This window comes from Pezoporus flaviventris, unplaced genomic scaffold (assembly GCF_033815535.1).
Source record: "Pezoporus flaviventris isolate CSIRO_AGI_PZ_B2104156 unplaced genomic scaffold, CSIRO_AGI_Pfla_v1 ptg000007l, whole genome shotgun sequence".
In the NCBI taxonomy this organism is placed as follows: domain Eukaryota; kingdom Metazoa; phylum Chordata; class Aves; order Psittaciformes; family Psittacidae; genus Pezoporus; species Pezoporus flaviventris.
The window spans coordinates 63,422,382-63,443,539 of NW_026892555.1; the positions used below are offsets into that span (position 1 = coordinate 63,422,382).

Below are 21,158 nucleotides of genomic sequence, written 5' to 3' on the forward strand. Positions count from 1 at the left end.
AACTTCACTGAACTGCTATGACTTCTCAAATATGATGGATAATGGCTTAGCCACTTCATCTACCAGTTCCTTCACAACCTGCAGGTGCATCTCACCAGGTCCCATGGATTTGTGCAGCTTCAGGTTCCTTAGATGATATCAAACCTGATCTTCTGCAGTAAGTGGTTCTTCTTTCTCCCAGTCCCTACCTTTGCGCTCTGCAACTTGGCTGGTGTGGCTGGAGCTCTTGCCAGTGAAGACTGAGGCAAAAAAGTCGTGGAGTACCTAAGCCTTCTCCATGTCCCAGGTAACTAGGTCTCCTGTTTCCTTCCAGAGAGGGTCTGCATTTTCCCTCTTCTTCTTTTATCAGTGATGTGCCTATAGAAGTTTTTCTTGTTGCTCTTTATGTTCCTGGCCAGATTTAGTTCTATCAGTGCTTTAGCTTTCCTAGCCTGATCCTTGGCTTCTCACACAGTTTCTCTATATTTCTACCAGGCTACCACCTTGGAGGTTCTTGCTTCCGCCCTTTGTAGGTTTCCTTTTTCTGCTGGAGTTTGTCCAGGAGCTCCTTGTTCATCCACACTGGCCTCCTGACGTTCTTGTCTGACCTCTTTGTCGGGGATGCAAGGCTCTTTACCTTTGGGGAAGGTGATCCTTGACTATTAACCAGCTTTTGTGGGCCCCTCTTCTCTACAGGGTTTTATCCCATGGAACTCTACCAAGCAGATCCCTGAAATGGCCAAAGTCTGTTCTCCTGAAGTTCAGGGTAGCAAGTTTGCTGTGCACCTTCCTCTAATGCTGTGAGCTTGCTGAACTTGCTCAAACTCTACCACGTCATGGTCATTGCAGCCAAGGCTGCCTTTGAGCTTCCATTCCCCACCAGTCCCTCACTGGTGAGGGCAAGGACCAGCACAGCACCTCTCTTCATTGTCTCCTCTATCACTTGGAGAAATAAGTTGTTTTAATAGATAACTTACAAGGACATAACACAATATTCTTAAGTGACTTGTCAACTGCAGTTCAACAGTTATTCCATCAGTGCTTTATTTTCTCCCCTCACTTCAGCTGTTGTAAATCAGTATAACCTGAAATACATTTCAGGTTACCTGGGACGCTGAAGCTACAGATAAGATAAAATCTAAATTTTACTCTCAAACTCTTTAAACTGAAAGACTAACTGATCAGTGCTATCGGAGCATGGGAAATACATGTCTGTTAGGGAATGACTCACCTTACTGAGATAACTTCCCTTATCTCAGTGAGGGAAGAAACCGGTTTGGAGCTGAAAGCCAAGGTAGGAAGGTACAAGTAAAGGCTGAAGTATCATGTAAGCAGAGTGGGCCTAAGAGGCCGCACCAGGCAGCACAAATTGTAACTGTGAGGCAAGAAAAAGCGGCTGTTCTTGGGACAAAGCCGAGTAAGAGACGACTTGCTGCGACGACCCTGAGCAGAAAACGAAGATGCTTCTTTGTAGGGGAGTCGGTAATGATAGCAGGAACACGGTGTGGGAAACGGCTGCAGCCCGTGGAGTGTATGACAGAAAACACCTGAGGAAGGGGGCAGGAGCCGCAGTGACCCCGGCGCTGGGGCGGGAAGAGGTGACACCTCTGGGACTGCAAGCTAGGGCAGGGAAGGGCGGTCGGGCGGAGCAGCCCCTTGCCGGCTCCGAAGAGCGTAGCTCAGCGCTGCTTCCCCTCCCCGCCATGCGAGAGCCGCCGGGGCGCTGTAGTTGCCCTCGGCCGGCCTCCTCCCGGCGGCGGAGTCCCCTCCTCCCCGCTGCCTTCGCCGGCGGCGGGGCGGTGACGGGCGGCCGAGTTGCTCGGGCACCGCCGGAGCTGCCCATGGGGGAGTGCGGAGTGCCCCCCCAGGTCCAGCTCTTTCTCCGCGCCTGCGAGCAGGGCGACTGCGAGACCACCCGGCGCCTCCTGGGGCTGTCCGGCGCCGGCACTGCAGACCCGGCGGCCCCTTCCTCCTGCGGCACCGAGGAGGCAGCGGTGGCGGAGCCCCGCGGAGAAGTATCCTCCCCACCGGCCTCCGCCGTGCCCGTGGACTGCACCGACGAGGCTGGCAACACAGGTCTGCAGTTCGCTGCGGCGGGGGGCCACGAGCAGCTGGTGCGGTTCCTGCTGCGGAAGGGGGCCTCGGTACAGAGCACGAACCACTACGGATGGAGCCCCCTCATGCAGGCGGCCAGGTAGGGCAGGGATCAGGGAGAGACAGATGGAGGGGAGGGGGACTCCGGTCGCTATCCTGCTTCCCCGTGGGGCACCGGCCTAGTCAGCAGCAAGGCGGCTGCCGCGGGCAGGGGAGGGTTCCCAAGGCGCTGCCCTTCCTTTCCCCGCCCCGGGGCTGCCGGCGGCGCCCGGTTCCTTCGCCCTCAGAATCCAGCTCCCCAGGCCGGGGGAGGGCGTCCGCGAGGGCCGGGGAAGCTCCGGGCGGGCGGGGAGGCGCCATGTTGTAGGCCGCGGGCGGTCGCCGCCGATATAGCGGTGGTTGGTTGTCTGGGATTCGGAGTGGTCACTTGTTACCTTATGCGGGGTGGAGTGAGGTGAGGGGGTGTTGAGTTTAAATCTGGGTAAGCATTATGCTGCGGTGTTAGGTTTTCTCTTTCCGTACTATGGTTGAAGTGATTGGAGCTGTGCATGTTATTTCTTGGGTAAAACGAAGTGTAGAATCACAGTCAGTGGAGACTTGAACATGAAAACACTGCTCCTCTGTTATGCGGAAGTAAGATACATGCGCACCCTTACTTCATTCTTTGTTGGTTTTTTTGTTTCTTGTTTTTTGGTGTTTTTTTTTTACCTTTAAATTTTGTGTGTGCATCTTACCTACCCGTTGAAAAGTCACCTTTGACATAAATTATACTGAAGCAAATTTGTTGCACTCTGCTTTTCCGTGTTTTCCTAAGTGGTTCGCTGGATGATGTGGAAAATAATTGCTGAGGGTTTTAATGGTGAAACTGGGTTTTCTGCGTCAGTGATGCCATGCTTTATGCTTATGTTGTGGGAGACCCGTATTGCAACACCCATATTGCTAATACTGGTGTTTGTGTTTATTTTTACATATACAAGCACCCCTTGGGTTTACAAGGTGTGTTTACTGAAGTTGGAGGGCAGTGATTTCCTGTAATAATTGAGAGGAGAAATGCTTTTTGGTTTTGGTTGGGTTTTGTTAGTTTTTATTTGGTTTTTTTTTTGTTTCATAAATACTTGGAAGAAAAGAGTCTGTTTCAAAGTCAACGTTTCTCTTTTCAATTAAAGCCCACGGAAAGTTCCCGAAGAATGAGTCACACAGCTGGTTTCCCAGTAAGAACAAGACAAGGTTCAACAATTTTGTTATTTTATGAAGGTTAAAAAAAAAAGGGGGGGGGGGGGGGGTTGAAATTGCAGAAACATTCTTCAATTTATTTTTTCCCTTAATGAAAACCGTACGCTCATTCTCTAAAAACAACACGCTCAAATCACTATAATTCTCTCACTGTTTCAAAGAAATGACTTGCTGACATTTGAAAAGTAGTGTAGGTATCACTGAAATCTGTGGAGAAAGCATGAAGTGAAAGCACGTTCCTTTTTTCTTTTTAATGGATAACCAAAAAGAAGACATAGCCTTTGTACAAAGGCAGGTTTCATGCATACATTTAATTTTCTGGCTGTGGCTCGTCCTGTTGAAGTTGGACAGGAGTTAGCATATATGCATAAAATTAATTGTGTGTACAGGGGTTGCAGGCTCTACTGAGGTGACTCAGTGAAGCCTACCAGGATAGACCTAGGGACAGGCCCTGGAGGCTTTCTTCTGCAACTGTGTACTTTCTGAAGGGAAACCAGGGAGTTCTGGTCTCATGTCTACTGTTAGTGGTTAGTAGCATTCTTCGGGACTTCCTCAACTAACATTTGCTTTACTGCAGTGTACAAAGGCTGCTTTCAGGATCAGCGTTTGATTGTGTTACGCACTGCACAAGTATATAGTAATGCCTGATATCGTTAGCAAGAGCATGAAGTACATGTTTTGTGAACGTATTATGTTTATTAACGTGTGGAATTTCTCGGCTGAGGATAGTCAGGGGTTTCCATTTTCTCATAGTTAGCTAGCTGGTTGGTTGTATGGCTTGCCTTTGCTTACTGACAAAACTACCAGCGCCTCCGATAATCAAATGTTTTATCAAAGCTGCATTACCGGTGAAACCAGAGTTCAGTACCCTGACCAAGTACTGTTAGATATTCCACATAAAGAGGGTTTAATGCTTTAATACCAAGTTTCCTTATTGGAAGATATTTAATGTTACCCAGGATTTTAATTCAGCCTAGTGATACAGCAATCTCCTGAAATTGTAACACAAGCCTAACATAGCAACTGCAACATGCATTTGAACCACAGGACAAATGGCATGCCCATTACCAGTCTCTGTATGGTCACCAGCATCATGATGCTGGGCGTCCCCATTTATGAGAGAGGAATATGTGACTGGAAGCCAGCTTAAGCCTTGCTCTCTTTAAAATCCCATTTGTTGTGTTGGGCTGAGCTCTGTAGGTGCTTCTCCCATGCTAGCTTGGTCTGGCTGACTCAGGAGGATAATACTTTCTATTGATCATTTTGGGGAATGCCATTCATGCAGCCACTTGTCCCACTCTGCTGATTGAGCAGTTTCTCTAGATCAAGGACCACCCTCTGGTCCCCTTTGTGTGGAGAAGTTAGCTCACTCTACAACTGCAGTGGCCGCTGCCTGTGTTCTCTAAGCTTCATGGGCACATGCCTGTCTTCTTTGAGACTTCTGCCATTCTGGGGCTTCACAACTAGAAAGCAAGGAATGATGCAAGCCCAAAAGATTGGGTATTGAGTTTATAAAACAATTTTTTTGTTCAGCATTGACTCTGAAGCTTTAACTCATTCAGCAGTAATTACTGTACTTAGTTAAGATCTCTGCAGACAAACTGGCTTTGATTCTTGAATGTGATGCTGGAAATAAGAGTATTAAAGTGACTGTAGTTTATAGAGGTCACATGTTGGTGTCATGCAGTTGAAAATGAGGCTAGCACGTTGCTGCTTTGAGCAGAACATTCTTTTAAATAAGTGCCTGGTTTATGAGTATGGTCACTGGTTCATGTGAAATGGTTTAGTTTTCAAGTCCTGAGCTGTTGATTGATCCCCTCCAGTAAGGTAGCCACTGTAACATTCAGTGATGTGTGTATGATCCCACATAGCCTATTAGTCAATAGGCCAATTTGGTAACAGTTTTCTGTGTTCAGAATATGTCAGTTTTCTTTGAGAAGCTTCTGCCATCTAAGGTGTTAATTCTTCCCTTTGTCTCTTTCTCTCAAGGTTTGGACATCTAAGTGTTGCTCACATCTTGCTGGAGAATGGTGCCGATCTCAATGCACAGAATAAGTTAGGAGCCAGTGTCCTTACAATGGCTTCCAGAGGCGGCCACGTCAGCATGGTGAAATTTTTGCTGGAATCTGGAGCTTATGTAGACAATTATGATCATTTTAGCACAAGTGTACTTAACAGCAGCAGAGAAGACTTTCCTGACATCACTCCACTGATGGCAGCTGCTCAGCATGGACATGAGGCAGTGGTACATCTGTTACTAGACTGGGGAGCTGATTGTAATTACACTGTGAAGACTATGGGCTGGAGTCCTCTAATGCTGGCAGCTGTTAGTGGAAAGGTGAGCTTGGCACAGCAGCTCATGGAGAAGGGTGCCAATCCTGATCACCTGAATGTGCTACATAAAACACCTTTTGAAATCTCTGTTGGCTTAAAACACAAAGACATGAAGGACTACCTGGAGTCTCTCACAACAATCAGACCCCAGGCAGGTAAGGAATGTTAGTTTTTTGTTTCATTTCCTTTAAGTTTTGATTGCACGTTTAGAAATTAAAGAGGTTATTTTGTGTGTATGTTTTCTTGTAATTAGACTCTTTTGAAAATGTTGGAGTAGGTACACCTGCCTTGGGTGAGGCAGAAATGCCCAACTTCAGCAGATTACCTTTGCATGACAAAATTTCTGTCCTGCAATAAAAATCACATGAAAAATTTTAAAATGTTTAGATGTTTTAAATGCATTTTTGTTTTGTTTTTTTTTTTCTACTAAAACACATGATCCAGGTGCTTATTGAGGAAGAAAATTACAAAGGCCTGCTTGAAGTGGCACTAAAGAGTGGGCATAAAAAACAGAATGTCAAAGAAAGGGTATTGCTGAATTAAAGACAACCTAGAAGATCTGAAGCTAGAAAACCTGCCTTGTGAAGAGAGACTTAAAAAGGTCAATCTGTCTAGTTTCATGAGGAGGTGGTTAAGAGGAGTGATTATTAAAGTCTTCACATTAAGAACAGGAAGTCCAATACTGGAGGGCTTTTATGGGAGCCAAAAAAAAACCCAGCAAAACTGTAAAGCTAGAAGAATTTGAATGGGAAATAAGACACTATGTTTTGTGGTGAATCTTAGTGTTCAATCTCTGACAGTCAAGGTTAAATGCCTTGGTCAAATTCATAATTGAATTGTCTTCACTGAGTGTCACATACAAGACCTGTGACATGCAGAAAACCAGATGAGGTTAACCTAATGCTTTTTTTTCTACCACTCTCTATGAAACCTCCCGAAAGTGCTTTAATAGTGGATTGTGTATTCTAAGAAAACAAAGTATTAATGTGGATGAATAGCAAGTTGGCATGTCCCTTACTTTTCTGTTCCTTGCAGGAGAGGGTAATACTTAGTTAACTTCAAGGTTTCATAAAATTTATTAGCAACCTTCTCCCTTCAGACTTAGAATCATAGATTCATTAAATAGTTAGGGTTGGAAAGGACCTTAAGATATTGTAGCTTCAACCTCCCTGCCACTGGCAGGGACACCTTGCACTAGACCATGTTGCCCAAGACTGTCCAGCCTGGATATGTGTGCGCACACAGAGGCAGGCATGCACACTGTTCATGTATGTACAAAACTAGGTTTAAAATAATATTATTTCAGTGCAAATCTGAATTAAAATGAAGTTAAGAAATGCTGCTTTTATGGTTTTTAGTTTTGCCCTGTAATGTATTTGTTATGTGCAGTGAATGAGATGAGAACTGCTAAAGAAACATTTTTGTCACAATGTGATTAAAGAATATGCAGTGTTCATGTAACTTTAGCCATGAGCGTGGAAGGGGGTAAGAAATCCAGGATTTTGTAGAGAGAGGTAATACCTTATACTAGGGGATGTGAAGGCTAAGGAAGGTGTGAGCAAACCTAAAGCTACAATATTTTTCATTCAGTCTTAAGTGGTATATCTATTTTCATACAGTCAACCAGAAGGACAGAATAGTATATTGTGTGTCTTTACCAATTATTTCCAATTACTAAAATAAACCCCTTGTGCTCAGTTAACATTTTTTTTTTGTATGTAAATTCTAGGATTTTTGCTTAGTAGTAGGCTTAACCTACTTGCTGTCACCTGTCTGTTTAAAATGTTAATGAATTTAGTTTTTAGACGTTTTTTACTTATTGCAGCTATCTTTCAAAATTAGTGTTTCTTTCTAGCTGGTTCAATAACATAATGTTATGAATACCATATGTTAGTGTTGTTAAAGTATTGTGGATTTGCTTCTCTTTCTTTCTCCAGGAGTTTATGTTAGCAGAAATGCATTAAATCTGTTGCTGAAATCAGATAGTTTAGTTTGGACATTGTGTTGGAAATCTAAGTGTCAATAAGTGATTTCAGAGATTGAGACCTTTTTCTGTATGTGGCTGTTGGGGACACTTTTCAAGGTATTTATGCTTTATGATGCAGACCAGTGTTGGGAGGTGCTTAACAAGAAGGTTTGGAAGAGTGGCATCTGGATTTTTTAGCTATGGAGTACTTACTATAAAATCTAAGGATGTGGGTAGGCCTAGAAAGAACCTTTTCCAGGTGCTAGCACCCATCTAGCCATGGTGGCAAAAAGCCTGTAGAGTAGGATAGTCCCCTCTAAGCTCTCTGCCACTTATGAAAGATAGGCTGATTTAAATCTTGCCTAATTATTTCACTATTACACTGCTGTGTGGACATTTTTCTATACATTTGCTGTCATTCCTGCAGGTCAAGCTTCCCTTGTACTTTTAAGAAGAAAGTTAAAGATCTGACATTTATTTCTGCTTTAGAGAAGGTGTTAACTTAGATGTTGACTCAGGTTAAATTGGAGCTAGGGCTTTCATAGCTGTGCTGCCAGCCAGAGCTGGCTGACTGTAGAAGTTTGCTGATGAACAGTCTCTGAGGAATAGACATCAATTGATTGCAGTACACAGAGGGAATAAGACACCTCTGGGATTCACTAGTGCAGTGCTTTATGCCTTACCCGGGCATTTGGACGTACAGAATCTGTATGCATGCAGAGTTGGCCTGATGAGTCTTGAAAGTCTTCTGTAGTCACAAGACTTCAAATATTGGAGACGTCTGTTTAAGCTAGGAGAGTGGGCTTGCTTTAAAGCCGATGAGTGAGTATTCCTGTCACCTTTGCTGAGGGGGAGTTTCTATCAGCAGAAGGATAGTAGGTAATTGGGGCAGAGTTGGAAGTGAAAACGTTGAGCTTCCACACAAATTTCTGCATTCTAGCACTGAAGTCTTCTATATCTTGGGAAATAAGAAAGATCCTTTCTCTCGTATGGAAGGCAGCAAAAAAGGAACTTGTCTTCTGATCCATTGCCGTAAATAGCATGAATTGCCTCCCAAAAGAAAGCAACTCATTTATCAGGGCTCTTTTCAGTAGCAAATTAAGAATTACCTGAAATAGTATGGTTGTTGACTGAGTTCTGCTCCTGTCCTTGCTTTGGTTTACCTGAATGGCAGTTCTTCCTTCTGGCATGTCCTCATGGTCTCGTGCTCCTGAGGCTGCCTCTCTTCCAGGCTTTTCACATGCGAAGTATGGCATCTGGTCCTTTGCTAAACTAGTCTTTTGAAATCTGTTTTCCAATGGTGAGCTCATAAGAAGTTCCTTCTGAGCTCAAGTGAGTGCAGTTTCTGAAACAGGAGGAAATGTAGGACCCACCATTCTCTTTCTCCATCTTAAGAATTTTTCATTTTCTTTGAGGGGCTTTCCAGCAATTACATTTGTTCAGCATTTTCAAATTACTTCCTTTGAAGTCAAGCTATGAAAATTAGCCTTTGCTTTTATTACCATAAAAATGGCAGAATTTGGCTCGGGAAATCTCTCCAACATCTTGTTTTCCTTAAAGTCTTTTTACCCCAGTGATTCTGTAGTGTCAGTAATGGTTTGGAAGATGGAGGAGAATATATTTTTCTGTCTTGTGGAAAAGTGGAAGGTGCAAAATATGTCACTGTTTTTATCTTAGTGTCAGCAGTTTCAAAGCACTTTGAAGGCATGTCAAAGGAATGGTCCTTCACTCAAAATACTAAAATTTGTAATAATTGGAGTTCTTCTTATGGGGATCGTGATCTGGGAGCTGAAAGGTACCTATTAATGGACAAATAGTAAGCTGTGTAGTTAAATCATCAGTATTATTTTTGTGACCTTCATAAATTAACCTGGCAGTCGTCAAGAGGAAATAAAAATGGGACTGCTTGTAAAACTCCTTTTGAGTCACCTTTCAAAATAATCCTGAACTATTTGAGTGTTTGCTGTTGTACAGAGGATTATACCAGACCACAGAACTATACTGTGGGTTTTTAATTGATATTTTAGTCTTCCAGGCAGGAAACAGAAAAGTTTCCAAATACAGTTTCCTGATGGAGAATGGAGGTTGTAAGGAAAAAGCCTATACTGATGCTTTATTATAGTTTGTAGCTTTAGCTCTGCACAGAGAACCATATAGGTGACTCATTCTTCTCCAAAGAATAAAAAGGTTATCAGTGCTTTCATTGTTCTTATTAAATGCATATCTAAACTTACGTTTTATAGTACTATGTTTTTTTAAACAGTTTTTGCTATCAAAACTTTAATAGTTTTTTTTCTTGTCTTTTTAAATGATTGCTAACAGAAATGCTTCTATTTATTCCAGATATTGAAAAGAGGCAACCTGATGTCTTTCATGCTTTGAAATTGGGTAAGTGCTGACAGGATTCTTCCACCATGTCTGGTTCTTGTAACTTCAGAGCATGTCTGTTAACATGGGAAACCAAAACGTGCTCTGTTTTTACATGTGACTTTGGTTTTTCCCTTGTTTTGTTTTTAATTTTAAAAATACATTTGTTTCTGTAGTTTATTTTTCTTCACATTCCAATAGGAGAAAGAAAATCTTTATGAGCTCCTGGCTACGCCCTCCATACCAAAATGGTGTGATGTAGTAGTTCTAGTAGTTCGAAGACCACGCTACCTTTAATATGCTTTTTCTTTTTCCTCCTCATAAACCTGAAGTATAAACACAAAAGTGCTAACTGATGCAAAATGTATGCTGGCCTCTACTCTGTATGAGCTTTGTAATTGCTCTTTAAAGTTGTTTCAAGAAAAGAATAAGTGTCTTGGATATTGCCTGTTCTCTCATGAGTAAGAATGACTTTCCTGAGCACACAACTGGTAAAACTGCTCTGGGGCAGACAGAGCCAGTGCCATCCTGTTGATTTAAATTTGATCCAGGCTCTGATGGATGTACCCTTAGTGGATGGCAAGCTGCTTTGTGGTTACCTATTTTCCTGGATCTTCCAGCATAGGAAAAGGTGCTGAAATGAAGTGTTCGGCCTGAGGCTTGCTATGTGATGGCTTTAGCATGGGAAACAAAACTATTAATTTTCTGATCTGGTTCCTAATAATGTCACAGGTCAGAAAACTCTTTGCAATCTCTTTGGCAGGTTAGAGAGATTCAAGCTACCAAAAAATCTCAGGTCTGTCAGATTTTATAGTTCAGCTGCCCTTTTTCTACCCCTGTGACTTCTAGTTTGAGATTTATAAATGTTGATGCTGGGTCAGGAGTCTTGGAGGGGTGCCACATCAGCACCCCAGGTCAGCATACTCCTTTAGGGTTTGTTTTTTTTTTTTTTTTTCTGAAATACTTGGCTATTGATGGCAGCAGTGTTAAAAACCCCAACATGATAGGTTAAGAATTGTCCATGCCAAAGTTCAAAGTCAATTCTGGAGTCTGTGTAGTTTCCAGGGTTTCTGTTTAACAAAGTCTATGATGCAGGTCTGTGTTAAGAAAACCACCTGCTGTTTTTTGCTAAACTGGAACATGAAAAAGTAGTTTTGTGCTTTTTTATCTTTCCTGTTCCAAGAAATTAGCTGGGTGGTGCAGGTAGGTGTTAGTTTTTAGTGAATGCATGCAAGTAACCTGCAGTTTGGGGTTTTGGCTGGCTTTCCAAGGCAAATGTTAATGCCTGTGATTGAGTTGAAGGCAGCCTATGTCATGAAGCCATTTACCATGTGAAGGTTTTTTAAAAGGTGAGAATGTTTCTGTTTGCGTGGCAGTTGATGGTTTGCTGCTTCTTGCCTCTGTTCCTACCATGGTAGGTGTTCAGTCACAGAGATCTTTTTTTTTTTTTTTTCCTCTTGACTTCTTCCCTGATTTTGCCTGCCACGTGTCATAAAAATGTAGGGGAGGTGCGTGAGCTTGAGCTCTCTGCTTAAGTTAACCCTGACTGTCTCTTAAATTTTTAAAAAGTTCATGTTCCTACTTTTATTAAGGTTTGGAAAAAAAAAATGGTTAAAATATGTTCAGTATCATGTTTTCCCTGGAACAGGGATCTTTGTCCTGCTGAAGGACAAATCATGGTGTCTCAGCATCGTCAGTTTCCCTTGCACAACGCCATCTTACAACAATTTTACAGAAATATTCCCTACTTGTGGCTTCACATGTGAGGTACCCTTCAGTTTTTACAGCCTTAGTTCATTTCAGAAAATGATTCTAGTGATGGAATTGTACTGCGAGGGTACAGGTAGGGAAAATGCGAGAAAACAAAACCTCATGCTTATGCCACCCTTTTATGTAAGGAAGATAGGCTGAATAGCTGGGACCAAAGATCAGTAGAAATACTTAGCTTTAGTGTTACAATTGCTCTAGTACTTTATTTTTTGTTTTAATTCCATTAAATGTAGACCAATATCTGCATATCAAAATACATTTTAATTCTGTGGCTAAGCTGAATTAAACTCTGTTGCTCATGTAGATTGTTTTATCACTGTCTTGCAGGAAATTTTCAGCTGGTTAAAGAGATTGTTGAGGAAGACCCAAGTCAGGTCAATATTACTAATGTTGACGGTGCATCTCCATTAATGATTGCAGCTGTAACTGGACAGCTGCCCCTTGTTCAGCTCCTTGTTGAGAAAAATGCTGATATTGACAAACAGGATAATATTCATGGTTGGACAGCACTTATGCAGGCCACATACCATGGGTAAGAGATACGCTTTCTTTGGGTCCAGCAGTAAAAAAGTTTGTTCTGTCGGGATGTAGGAAGAATGAAATCTTTTTGATACTGACTCTGGAAGCAGAGAGGTTTTAAAAGACTTTGAGAGACTTACGACCTCAGTTTTCCATGACTCTTGCACTGGCCTCTGCTTTTCAGAGCAGACTTCAATGCCATTTGGATTTTAGAATGAGTGGCACATCTGGGAACTTGAAGCTTGGTCAGTAAGTGCTGGGAACATAGTGCTCCAGGCAGGCACTAGGAGCTTTAGTGCAGATTTCAGTTTCCATCCTTTGATTTTTTTTTTTAGTCTTTTGTAAGAGAGTATCACCCCCTGCCAGGGTTATAGGCCTACATCAAGTTGTGAAACTTTAAAGCAATGACCCTTTTATATGCCATATTTTCCAGTCTTAAAACCCTTCATATGTTCCCCTGTTCAGTCTTTAGTTCTCATGGTGTTTTCAGAATTGCACCCACTGGACAACTGATTGCCAACTTCTCTAAAGCTACTTTATAAATGCAGGTAGGCACTTAAGAGTCAGACCCCAGAAATTGGCCTGGTTCTTCAGATGTGATCTCTGTCATATATTTGACACTATCTAAATACAGGATATTCAGTTTAGGAACTTTTCTCCATTGCTGTAGACGAGGCCCTCAGCAAGGTGAAGATTCACTTCACTGCTGGTTAATGCTCACATTAATTGTACAAATGCAGATATTCTGATCCAGCATTTATATTTAGACATCAGATCTTACTTGACTATGAAAGTGCAACAGAAGGGAAAATAGGAGGTCAAGTTGTCACTGCTTTGTGCAAATTTTCTGATGTAGTTCGTGGGACCTACGTTAAGATGAGATTCTCTGCTTCCTCTCTAATGCAGTAGCTGTAGTAGCAAGAGGCATTTAATGGGAAGTGCCTGAAAATCTGTTTTCCTGGTGCAGCGATTTTGTTCATCAGCAGCTACCCCAGCACACAGCTAGAGTAGAAGCAGCCAGGTCATGCTGTCATGTCCCCTTGCTGGTACTCGGGCACTCCTCTTGTCTGTGGAAGAACAGAGTGCAGCTGAGTGCTGTCTGTGTTCATATACTGCCTTTCACAGTTTCCTGGAGGGCTGTGTTATAAAATTACTCTTCCCTATTATATCAATCAGTCTTTATAGTGTGAAATGAAGTAGACAAGTTGAGATCTCTTTGTCAGCTGTAGCATTAGAATTTGCAGTCACCTGTTGCTACTTAAGAACATTTTTTGCTCTGTGTTGCTTGTGCATGTCAGAGTTTGTTTTTATGCAAGGTCAGTCTCTGCTCAAGAGGAGTTTTGGAGGCTGAATTACAGTATTGTTTTTAATTCACAAGGCAAGTCCTGCTTATTTATTCAGGTGTTTGAGAAGGGAGAGAGGCTAATGGGAACAGGATGGTGAATTCATGCAACTAGCTTTTATGAGCCTTTGTAGGAACATATTTGTGTTGGTTACATTTAATGCTGATTGGTTTTGTATTTTAAACACCTCAAAAAACTAAAGTACTAATTAACTGTTTGGAGTTTGTAAATTATCTTCAGTCAGTTTGGCTTTTCTATATGCAATTTCTCATCTGTTCTGAATATGAAGTTGTGTTGAAGTATTAGTGATGGTGTATGATGACTACTGGGCTGTACTTTGTCTTTTCATCTCCTTTCCTTGGGAAGGTGTTTGGCAACAAATTCCAGAGTCAGTTCTGAAAGGTCATCTTAAACTGACTATTCAGATTAGGGTTTTTAGGCTGACTTTCTGCATGTTGATTAGTATAATTCAGAGTGAGTAAACAGTGATTGATAAAGGAATCATGGGAGCTTTTGAAGAGCTTGTGAACAAATTTTAGACTTGGTTAGCTGTAGGAAAGGTAGAACAGATTTCTAATTGAGGAGCAATGATATAAAAGGATAAAATGGAGTATTAGTGTTTTATTTTGTTCTGTTTTTCATACAAGCAATGCCTTTTTTTCTTCCCTTAAAGAAACAAAAACGTTGTCAAGTGTTTGTTAAATCAGGGAGCTGATGTCAATCTTCGTGCCAAAAATGGATACACAGCGTTTGACCTAATAATGCTCCTTAATGATCCAGGTATGTTATTTCAAAGAGCACTGAGAAAACATACAACATAAACAGATAAACATCCCTTCCGATCTAGAGTATATGTTAAAGCTGCTAGGAGTATCCTCTGAGGACTGGGCTGGACTGGACCAAGAAAGGATACTGCCTGAAAATGGTGGGTTTCAGTTAATGGGTTAGATGAGTGTGCATATTTATGGGCTTCATGCATTCCTCTTGCCTTTGCTTTTGAAGATGCTCCAAAATGTGATGTTTGTGTCACCAGAGCCAGTTTAGTGGCATTTGACTGTAGTGGCCCAGGTATTCTGTAGTGTCATTAGCACAGAGCTATGAACTGGAGCTAGAAATTTCAACTGGGTAAACAGCAGTAAAGGGACAGAACAAAGAGAGTGCAATCAGAACAAAAACAGTGAACTCCTGGCTGAACCTCCCACTAGCTCTCTAAAGTCTGAGAATAAATCACACTTCAGGGTTCAGGCTGTTTTTATGGTAGTGCTTTGGAAAAAGGCAGCATGTCTTGGGGAAACTTAATGAAACTAATTTAGGTTTTGTTGTAGTTTGTTTAGCCTAAATAATTTGTTTAGCCTATGTAATTTGTTATTGTTAACCTTGCCTGGTACCTGAATTGCTTTATCTGAAGCCAAAAGCCACTGCTGTCTATGGAATTAATGTTTCCTCTCTATTTACTCATTATGGTGGTTTTGGTTACTAGCAGGTACCTTTTCTTTGTCAAAGTAAATTATTAATAGTATGAAATTTTAGAAAATAAATACAGTGGATTATTTTATAATTTCTTGTGTGACAGAGGAGTTTGTCTTGTTACCTGTCAGTATATATCTATAAGTCAGTTCTGTCTGCCCTTCTGAAAGTACTGCCCGACTTACATGGTCTAGGATGAGGTGTCCCTGCCCATGGCAGGGGGGTTGTAATTACACAATCTTAAGGTCCTTTCCAACCCTAACTGTTCTATGATTCTGTATAAAATACAGATTTACAGAATGTTTTTTTGCTTTCCTATCCTTATCTCATGCTCATTCTTTTTTCTTCCTCTTGCTTTCTTGTGTTCTTTTTTGTTCTCCTTTTTTGTTACCATGTCTTTTCAGTCCCTTCATTGTCCAGGCTGAACATCTCCTTTCTCTTTGGGATTTAATTTCAAGCTTCTTTTCTGCAACCTACGCTTGAAGAAAGAATATTTGTTTTTCTCTACTCTCTTCTGTGTCAGGTGAGAAAAGGGAGCATCACAATATCATTCTTAACTTCTATGAAGTGTGACAGGAGGCAGTTCGCTTGGTTACACATGACTGATTCTGACTGAATAGCATGCTAATTTATATTTATAAATACCTTTACAGAGGTGATGTTAAGACTGCAGCCCACTGTGTGGGGAGAAGGTGTGGGAAATGTAGCTTGAGAAAGAAGGCTTTGGGGATTCAGCTGCTTTGTATTTGAGAGATAGATCAATTGCAAATTATATGGGGATTTATAGGAAAAGTGTCAGTGTGTCAGTCATAATTTGGGAAAGCAAAACAGACTAAATGTTATTTTAATTTGTTTTCTTTCAGACACAGAGCTTGTACGGTTACTGGCATCAGCATGCATGCAAGCAGACAAAGACAAAAATAAACTGAACAACAGATCATCTTTGCCTTGTTCCAGAAGTAGGCAGTCCTTAAATGTCCCAATATTGCCAGATGACAAAGGAGGTCTAAAGGTAAATATATTCATTCTTAATAAATAACCAATGCGTTGTTTCCTGTAATGTACGAAGCAGAGAAAGTGATTTCAAAGAAGTACTTTGGATCTAATATGTAACTTTTTTGTGTGTGTGTGTGTTCTGAATTCCTTGTTGACAGCACTTCTCTGGGGACAGGTTGCCCAAAGAAGTGGTAAAAGCTCCATCCCTGGCAGTGTTCGAGGCCAGGTTGGACAGAGCCTTGGGGGATGTCATCTGGGGCAAGGTGTCCCTGCCCATGGCAGGGGGGTTGGAAATGGATGATCTTAAGGTTCTTTCCCAAACTATTCTATGATCAAACTCGCCTCTCTTTGGACCAGCATGTGGAGAGAGTGCTGCAGTGAGGGACCTCTCCTGGTTCCTCCCTGCTTCTGTGTGGACAACTGCTCTATGCTGGGTTAGGACTGTAAACGAGAGATGGTTAGGGTGACTCAGCCAGTACATAAATTCTGTGTCCATATTGGTGCAAATGACAGAATATGTGGTCTGCAGAATTGTGGAAATGTAAAAATGAAAGGGAACTCAGGAGACTCACCTGCCTTTACACAGGAGAACAGAATCAACATGCCAAGAATATCCTTGAGGGAAGTTTCCGTTCTCTCTTCCTTATCATGATCTCCGTTAGCACCCAGTTCCGCTGCTTGTTGTTTCCTGTGGTCAGGGTTTTTTTTTGCCCTGATCTTATCTATGTGTCTCTTGCTGCATATTAAGTTGATTGATTCTTTCTCAGTGGCTGCCTTCAATTTTGTAAGAACTGTATACTTACAGAATTATCATAGTCTCTTCAATAGCTTTTCTTTTTTTCTCCAGACTAAGCAAAAATAATTCAAATTTCTTTATTTGCAAGTTATTTTCCCTAAGTTTCCTACTATTTCTGATTTGTCTTATCTATCAAGGTGACGGAGCCAAAATGAGTCATGGGGTTCCAACTAGGGTCTCAGTATAACATAGTAGCATACATAAACAACTTGCATAGTTGTGAATTTTATGTTGTTTTCTGTAAAATTTACCTTTTTTGTAGCAGTGAGACACTGTATCTATATTTAGTTTGTGATATGTTACAGCTGTCTTTTTCTTCAGTACAGCTGCTTTGCTGCTTATTTCCTTTTCTGTATTTGTACACTTGTTTTCTTCTTACATGTCAGCTTGACCCCACCTGAGAGAATGATGCTATTTTGTTAGTGCTTAAAATTAGAGTATCTAAGGTGCTTACAAAACTGTCCAGATAGATGTCTTCCACAAAGTCCGTCCTCTCAGTTTGAGATCAAATTCTTGTCTCCTAATATGTTAGGGGTTTTTTTGCTATGATGCTTTCCCTGTATTAATTTTACTTGAGCCATGTTTTGCTCAGTTGTTTGAATGTTACACGAAATAGCGATAAAAGCTTTGTTGAAGTCAAGCTATGTTCCAGCTTTTCCTCCCTTCTGCCCACTTGACCAGTTACTCTGTCAGAGAGGGATTGATGTGGTGCAGTTTATTCTGGTGCCAGCTCTTGTCTGTGATGACATACTTGGTATGTTCAGTTATGTCCTTCGCAGTCAAGCTTTGTGATCAGTAAATCTTCAGGTTTTCCCCTTTTGGATAAGGATGATTATGTATTTGCCTTTTGCCTGAGTCCTGTAACTTCTGCTGTCATCCTAACTTATTTTGAAGATAATTTATATTTGTTCTGAGATCGTTTTGTCTATAATTACTCTAGGGTAATTTTAGTAAGTCTTGTCAGGTTTTAATTTGTGTAAGCTCATTTAAATATTCTTACTTTCTTATCAAATGCACATATATTCCTACCTTCCTCCTGTTAGTGGCATTCATACTAAAATATCTGATCACAAGTTGTCTGCTTTTGAAGTTATAAAAACCCTTCTCTTTTCTGTGTCTCCTGTTTGGTCACTTTTGTCATTAACTAGTTGACTTTTTATTTTGTTGTGTGCAGGTTCTATTTGCAAGTTATGCATAACACAGGACCTTGCTCTTTTACCTACTGATTGTGTAGTGGATAACCAGGATCTTATTCTTTACCTGTTTCACAGAGGAACTGTTGATGTTTTTTTTTTACTCACCATTTTGTGGACTTGAAAGCAAAGTTGTATCATTTCCGTATGCAAAAACTTGTTTCTTTTCTTTTCCTTTCTGTGCTTCTTCAGTAAGCTATATTGTCAATGTCAGAATTAGAGCAGTGTGAATTATCATGTTCAGTTTCTGGTTTAGATTGAAGTTGTCTGCTGAAAGAAATTTCCAGTTCTTCCCCTTAGTCTCTCATTCCTAACATTGTTACAAATGTCTAAGGTATTTCTTCAGTGGCAACACCATTTTTGTGTTCTTTGATACTATTGCCTTCTCCCACTGCTAGATTTTATCCTTTTGACAGGCAATATTTTTACCCTCAGATACATTTTTGTTACTTGGCTGCTTCAGTCTAGTTTAAAGCCCTTTATTCCAGCTTCTGTCTGTGTGATGTGGTATCTTATATGGGGAGGCCAAACTTTCTGAAGTAGCAAACTGGAAAATCCAGAGCTCAGACCACCATCCTAGGAACACCAGAGTGCAGCATGAACCACTCCATTATCATTCTTTTTTTTTTGCCACAGAGCAATATTGTTTTTATATGGTGACATAGTGGCTGTACTTACTCCATTTTGGGTTAGTCTGTGGTGTGAGCATATGTTAATGAAGCAGAAGCACTGTGAAGAAAAGTAACAAAGATCACAGGAACTTAGAAGTGATCTTTGTTACAGAAGCAAGCTAGCTTCAGGGAACAAAAAACATGTTTTGCAAGCTGTCTCTTTTGTAAGGTCATTGTACTGTGTATTAAAACTAGATGGATTTTTTTTTTCCCCTTTCAGTTCTTTTTGGAAGGTGAATAAATGCTGAATGGTGTGGGGTTTATTGCTTTCTTGGAACTGTTTGTCTCTTTTGCCTTTTTCCATCAGTTCTTTGTTGTTGAAAGTAATGTAAATATTTTAGTTACGGCTCCAAAGAGATACAAATGTCTGTGAAGTCTGTCCATTACTAATGTTCCGTGGAGAGTTAAAATCTTAATGATCATCTGCTGGAAGGATTGGTTTACAGGGAATAAGTTTACAGTTTATACTGTGTCTGCCATATGATAGTCGGGAAGGCATATCAGTAAGCAATTGAAAAATGTTAAATGCCAAGGAGAAAGGGGAATATGTATGTTGAGACGGAATGGCCAAGTACAGAGGAGAGTGTATTATCTGGATGGGATATCCCATAAAGCTGCCTTGATGAAGTATCATCACTTTTACACAACTTTGTTATTTTTTTTACAGCGCTCTGGAAAGGGAAGAAGCAGCTTCATAAAGAAGATATTTATAATCTGATTGATTTAGAAGATGCATAGGTCTTCTTAATATAGCCTATAGATCTCATATATTCTAGAGAAATGTCCTGCTAAATATTTGAAGCATCTTGCACTGTCTGATTATGAAAATGTATAACTTTGTGAATACTTTGATAAAATTTCTTTTGAGCGAAGATGATCCGTTTGTGTAACAGCTTTCATGTATGTGATACCTGTATGGTTGCAGGTTGTAAGTGCAGTAGTGCTCATCACAGCTGATGCTTCCTTGCCTTGCTCCTTTTCAATTTACAGCCTTTCCAGTCTGGCAGAGCGAGTTGTCTGTATAGGAGCACTGTATGGACTGTGGATTGGTAGTTTATCAGAACTCTTCCAGTTTGCCACTGATTTTGAAAATCTTAAGGAGAAACTTCTTGCAGATCAAATAAACTTCTATGCACACCTCTGAAAAGCAGAAAATACACATGCCAGTTCCTTGATGCCAGGGAGTATGTAAGAATATGTGGTGAAATTGGAAGATAATGGGAAGAGTAAATATTTGCAATGTAGCTGTTCAAATTCTCCTAAATATTTTATTTACCTTAGGTAGTGTGGGAAAACACTGTAAGGCATTTACCAGATAAAAAATTAAGGAAAAAAAATTCTGTTGCACATAGAAAGTATGGTGAAGGATTCTGTTGATAATTGCAAACCACTTTAACATTGCTTTTGTAGTTGATAATAAAACTGTCTTAATAGATTTATCACTGCTGTAAGGATTACTTAATTGTGCATTTTTTTTCCTCTTTTTTTTCTTTTAGCTGGAACTAAATTGTTGTGTCTTCTTATCAATCTAGTCCTGGTGGAGCAGGATGTCCAATCGATTCCGCAAGCTGAAGTTGACTCAGACATTGCGCCATGGATTTCCTTCCAGTCAGTTTGCACCTTTTCCTGATGAGCCTGAACCTCCATTAAATTCCACCATAAAAGCAGTTTCGCAGAGTGACATAGGCACCTCTGGAAACCTTGATGCTGCTGCAGCTCGGATCACAAATAACAAAGCTAGTGGTAAAGCCAGAATTGTCTTGTGGGAAGCAAGTTGTCATGAGCTAGCTACGATGATACTACTTCTATTGATTTTGTTTTTATTTAGCTTAATATAACTGAAAAGGCATGTAATGTATCTGTAATATATGGAAAGAAGACGTTTGTACTCTTTATTGTTGATCATGCTAAACGCTGAGCATAGTATCATTTAAGCAGGCAGATGCTAACATAACCATGTTACTGTTCTGTAGCAAGCACTATTAGATTGGACAGTAGAGACAGGTTGTTCAAAATCTGCTAGTATCTTTGATAAACTAATTTACGTAATGAAAACCAATTTATTTAAACAAATAAATCTCAGAAGAAAGAAAGATTGAAAAAGCCAAAATTGTAAAGCGTATCTACGGAAATTGAGGTCTCCATGCCACCCCCTCCCCCCCCCCCCTCCCCCCCCAGATTGTGATGGGAAATAAGACTATTGGCCTAAATTTAATTTAGGTACATACCATGTCACTGGAAATCTTATTTCTGTGTGCTTCCTGAGGGTAAAGCTGTCGAATGTTTGAAAACAGTAAGTTATCCTTGAGAACAGAAGTAAGAGTGTGTAAACAATAAAACATCATTTATGTATTTTTCAGGTGTAAACACTGCAAAAGGAGAAAAGGATGATGAATTATTGACAACGATGGTATGTCACAGTATTCTTGC

General features: G+C 40.8%; 1 protein-coding gene across 1 annotated transcript in view; it reads left to right on the forward strand.

Annotated features, from left to right (window-relative positions):
* The first annotated feature begins 1,370 nt into the window (after positions 1-1,370).
* ANKS6 (ankyrin repeat and sterile alpha motif domain containing 6) overlaps positions 1,371-21,158 on the forward strand; it is a 34,158-nt gene continuing 14,370 nt past the window's right edge. Inside the window, exons 1-8 of the mRNA XM_061449011.1 lie at positions 1,371-2,173; positions 5,296-5,795; positions 9,950-9,994; positions 12,071-12,275; positions 14,279-14,385; positions 15,936-16,084; positions 20,261-20,471; positions 21,089-21,138. Coding sequence (XP_061304995.1) covers positions 1,440-2,173; positions 5,296-5,795; positions 9,950-9,994; positions 12,071-12,275; positions 14,279-14,385; positions 15,936-16,084; positions 20,261-20,471; positions 21,089-21,138 — 2,001 coding nt within the window. The 5' untranslated portion in view covers positions 1,371-1,439. The remainder of the gene's footprint in view (positions 2,174-5,295; positions 5,796-9,949; positions 9,995-12,070; positions 12,276-14,278; positions 14,386-15,935; positions 16,085-20,260; positions 20,472-21,088; positions 21,139-21,158) is intronic.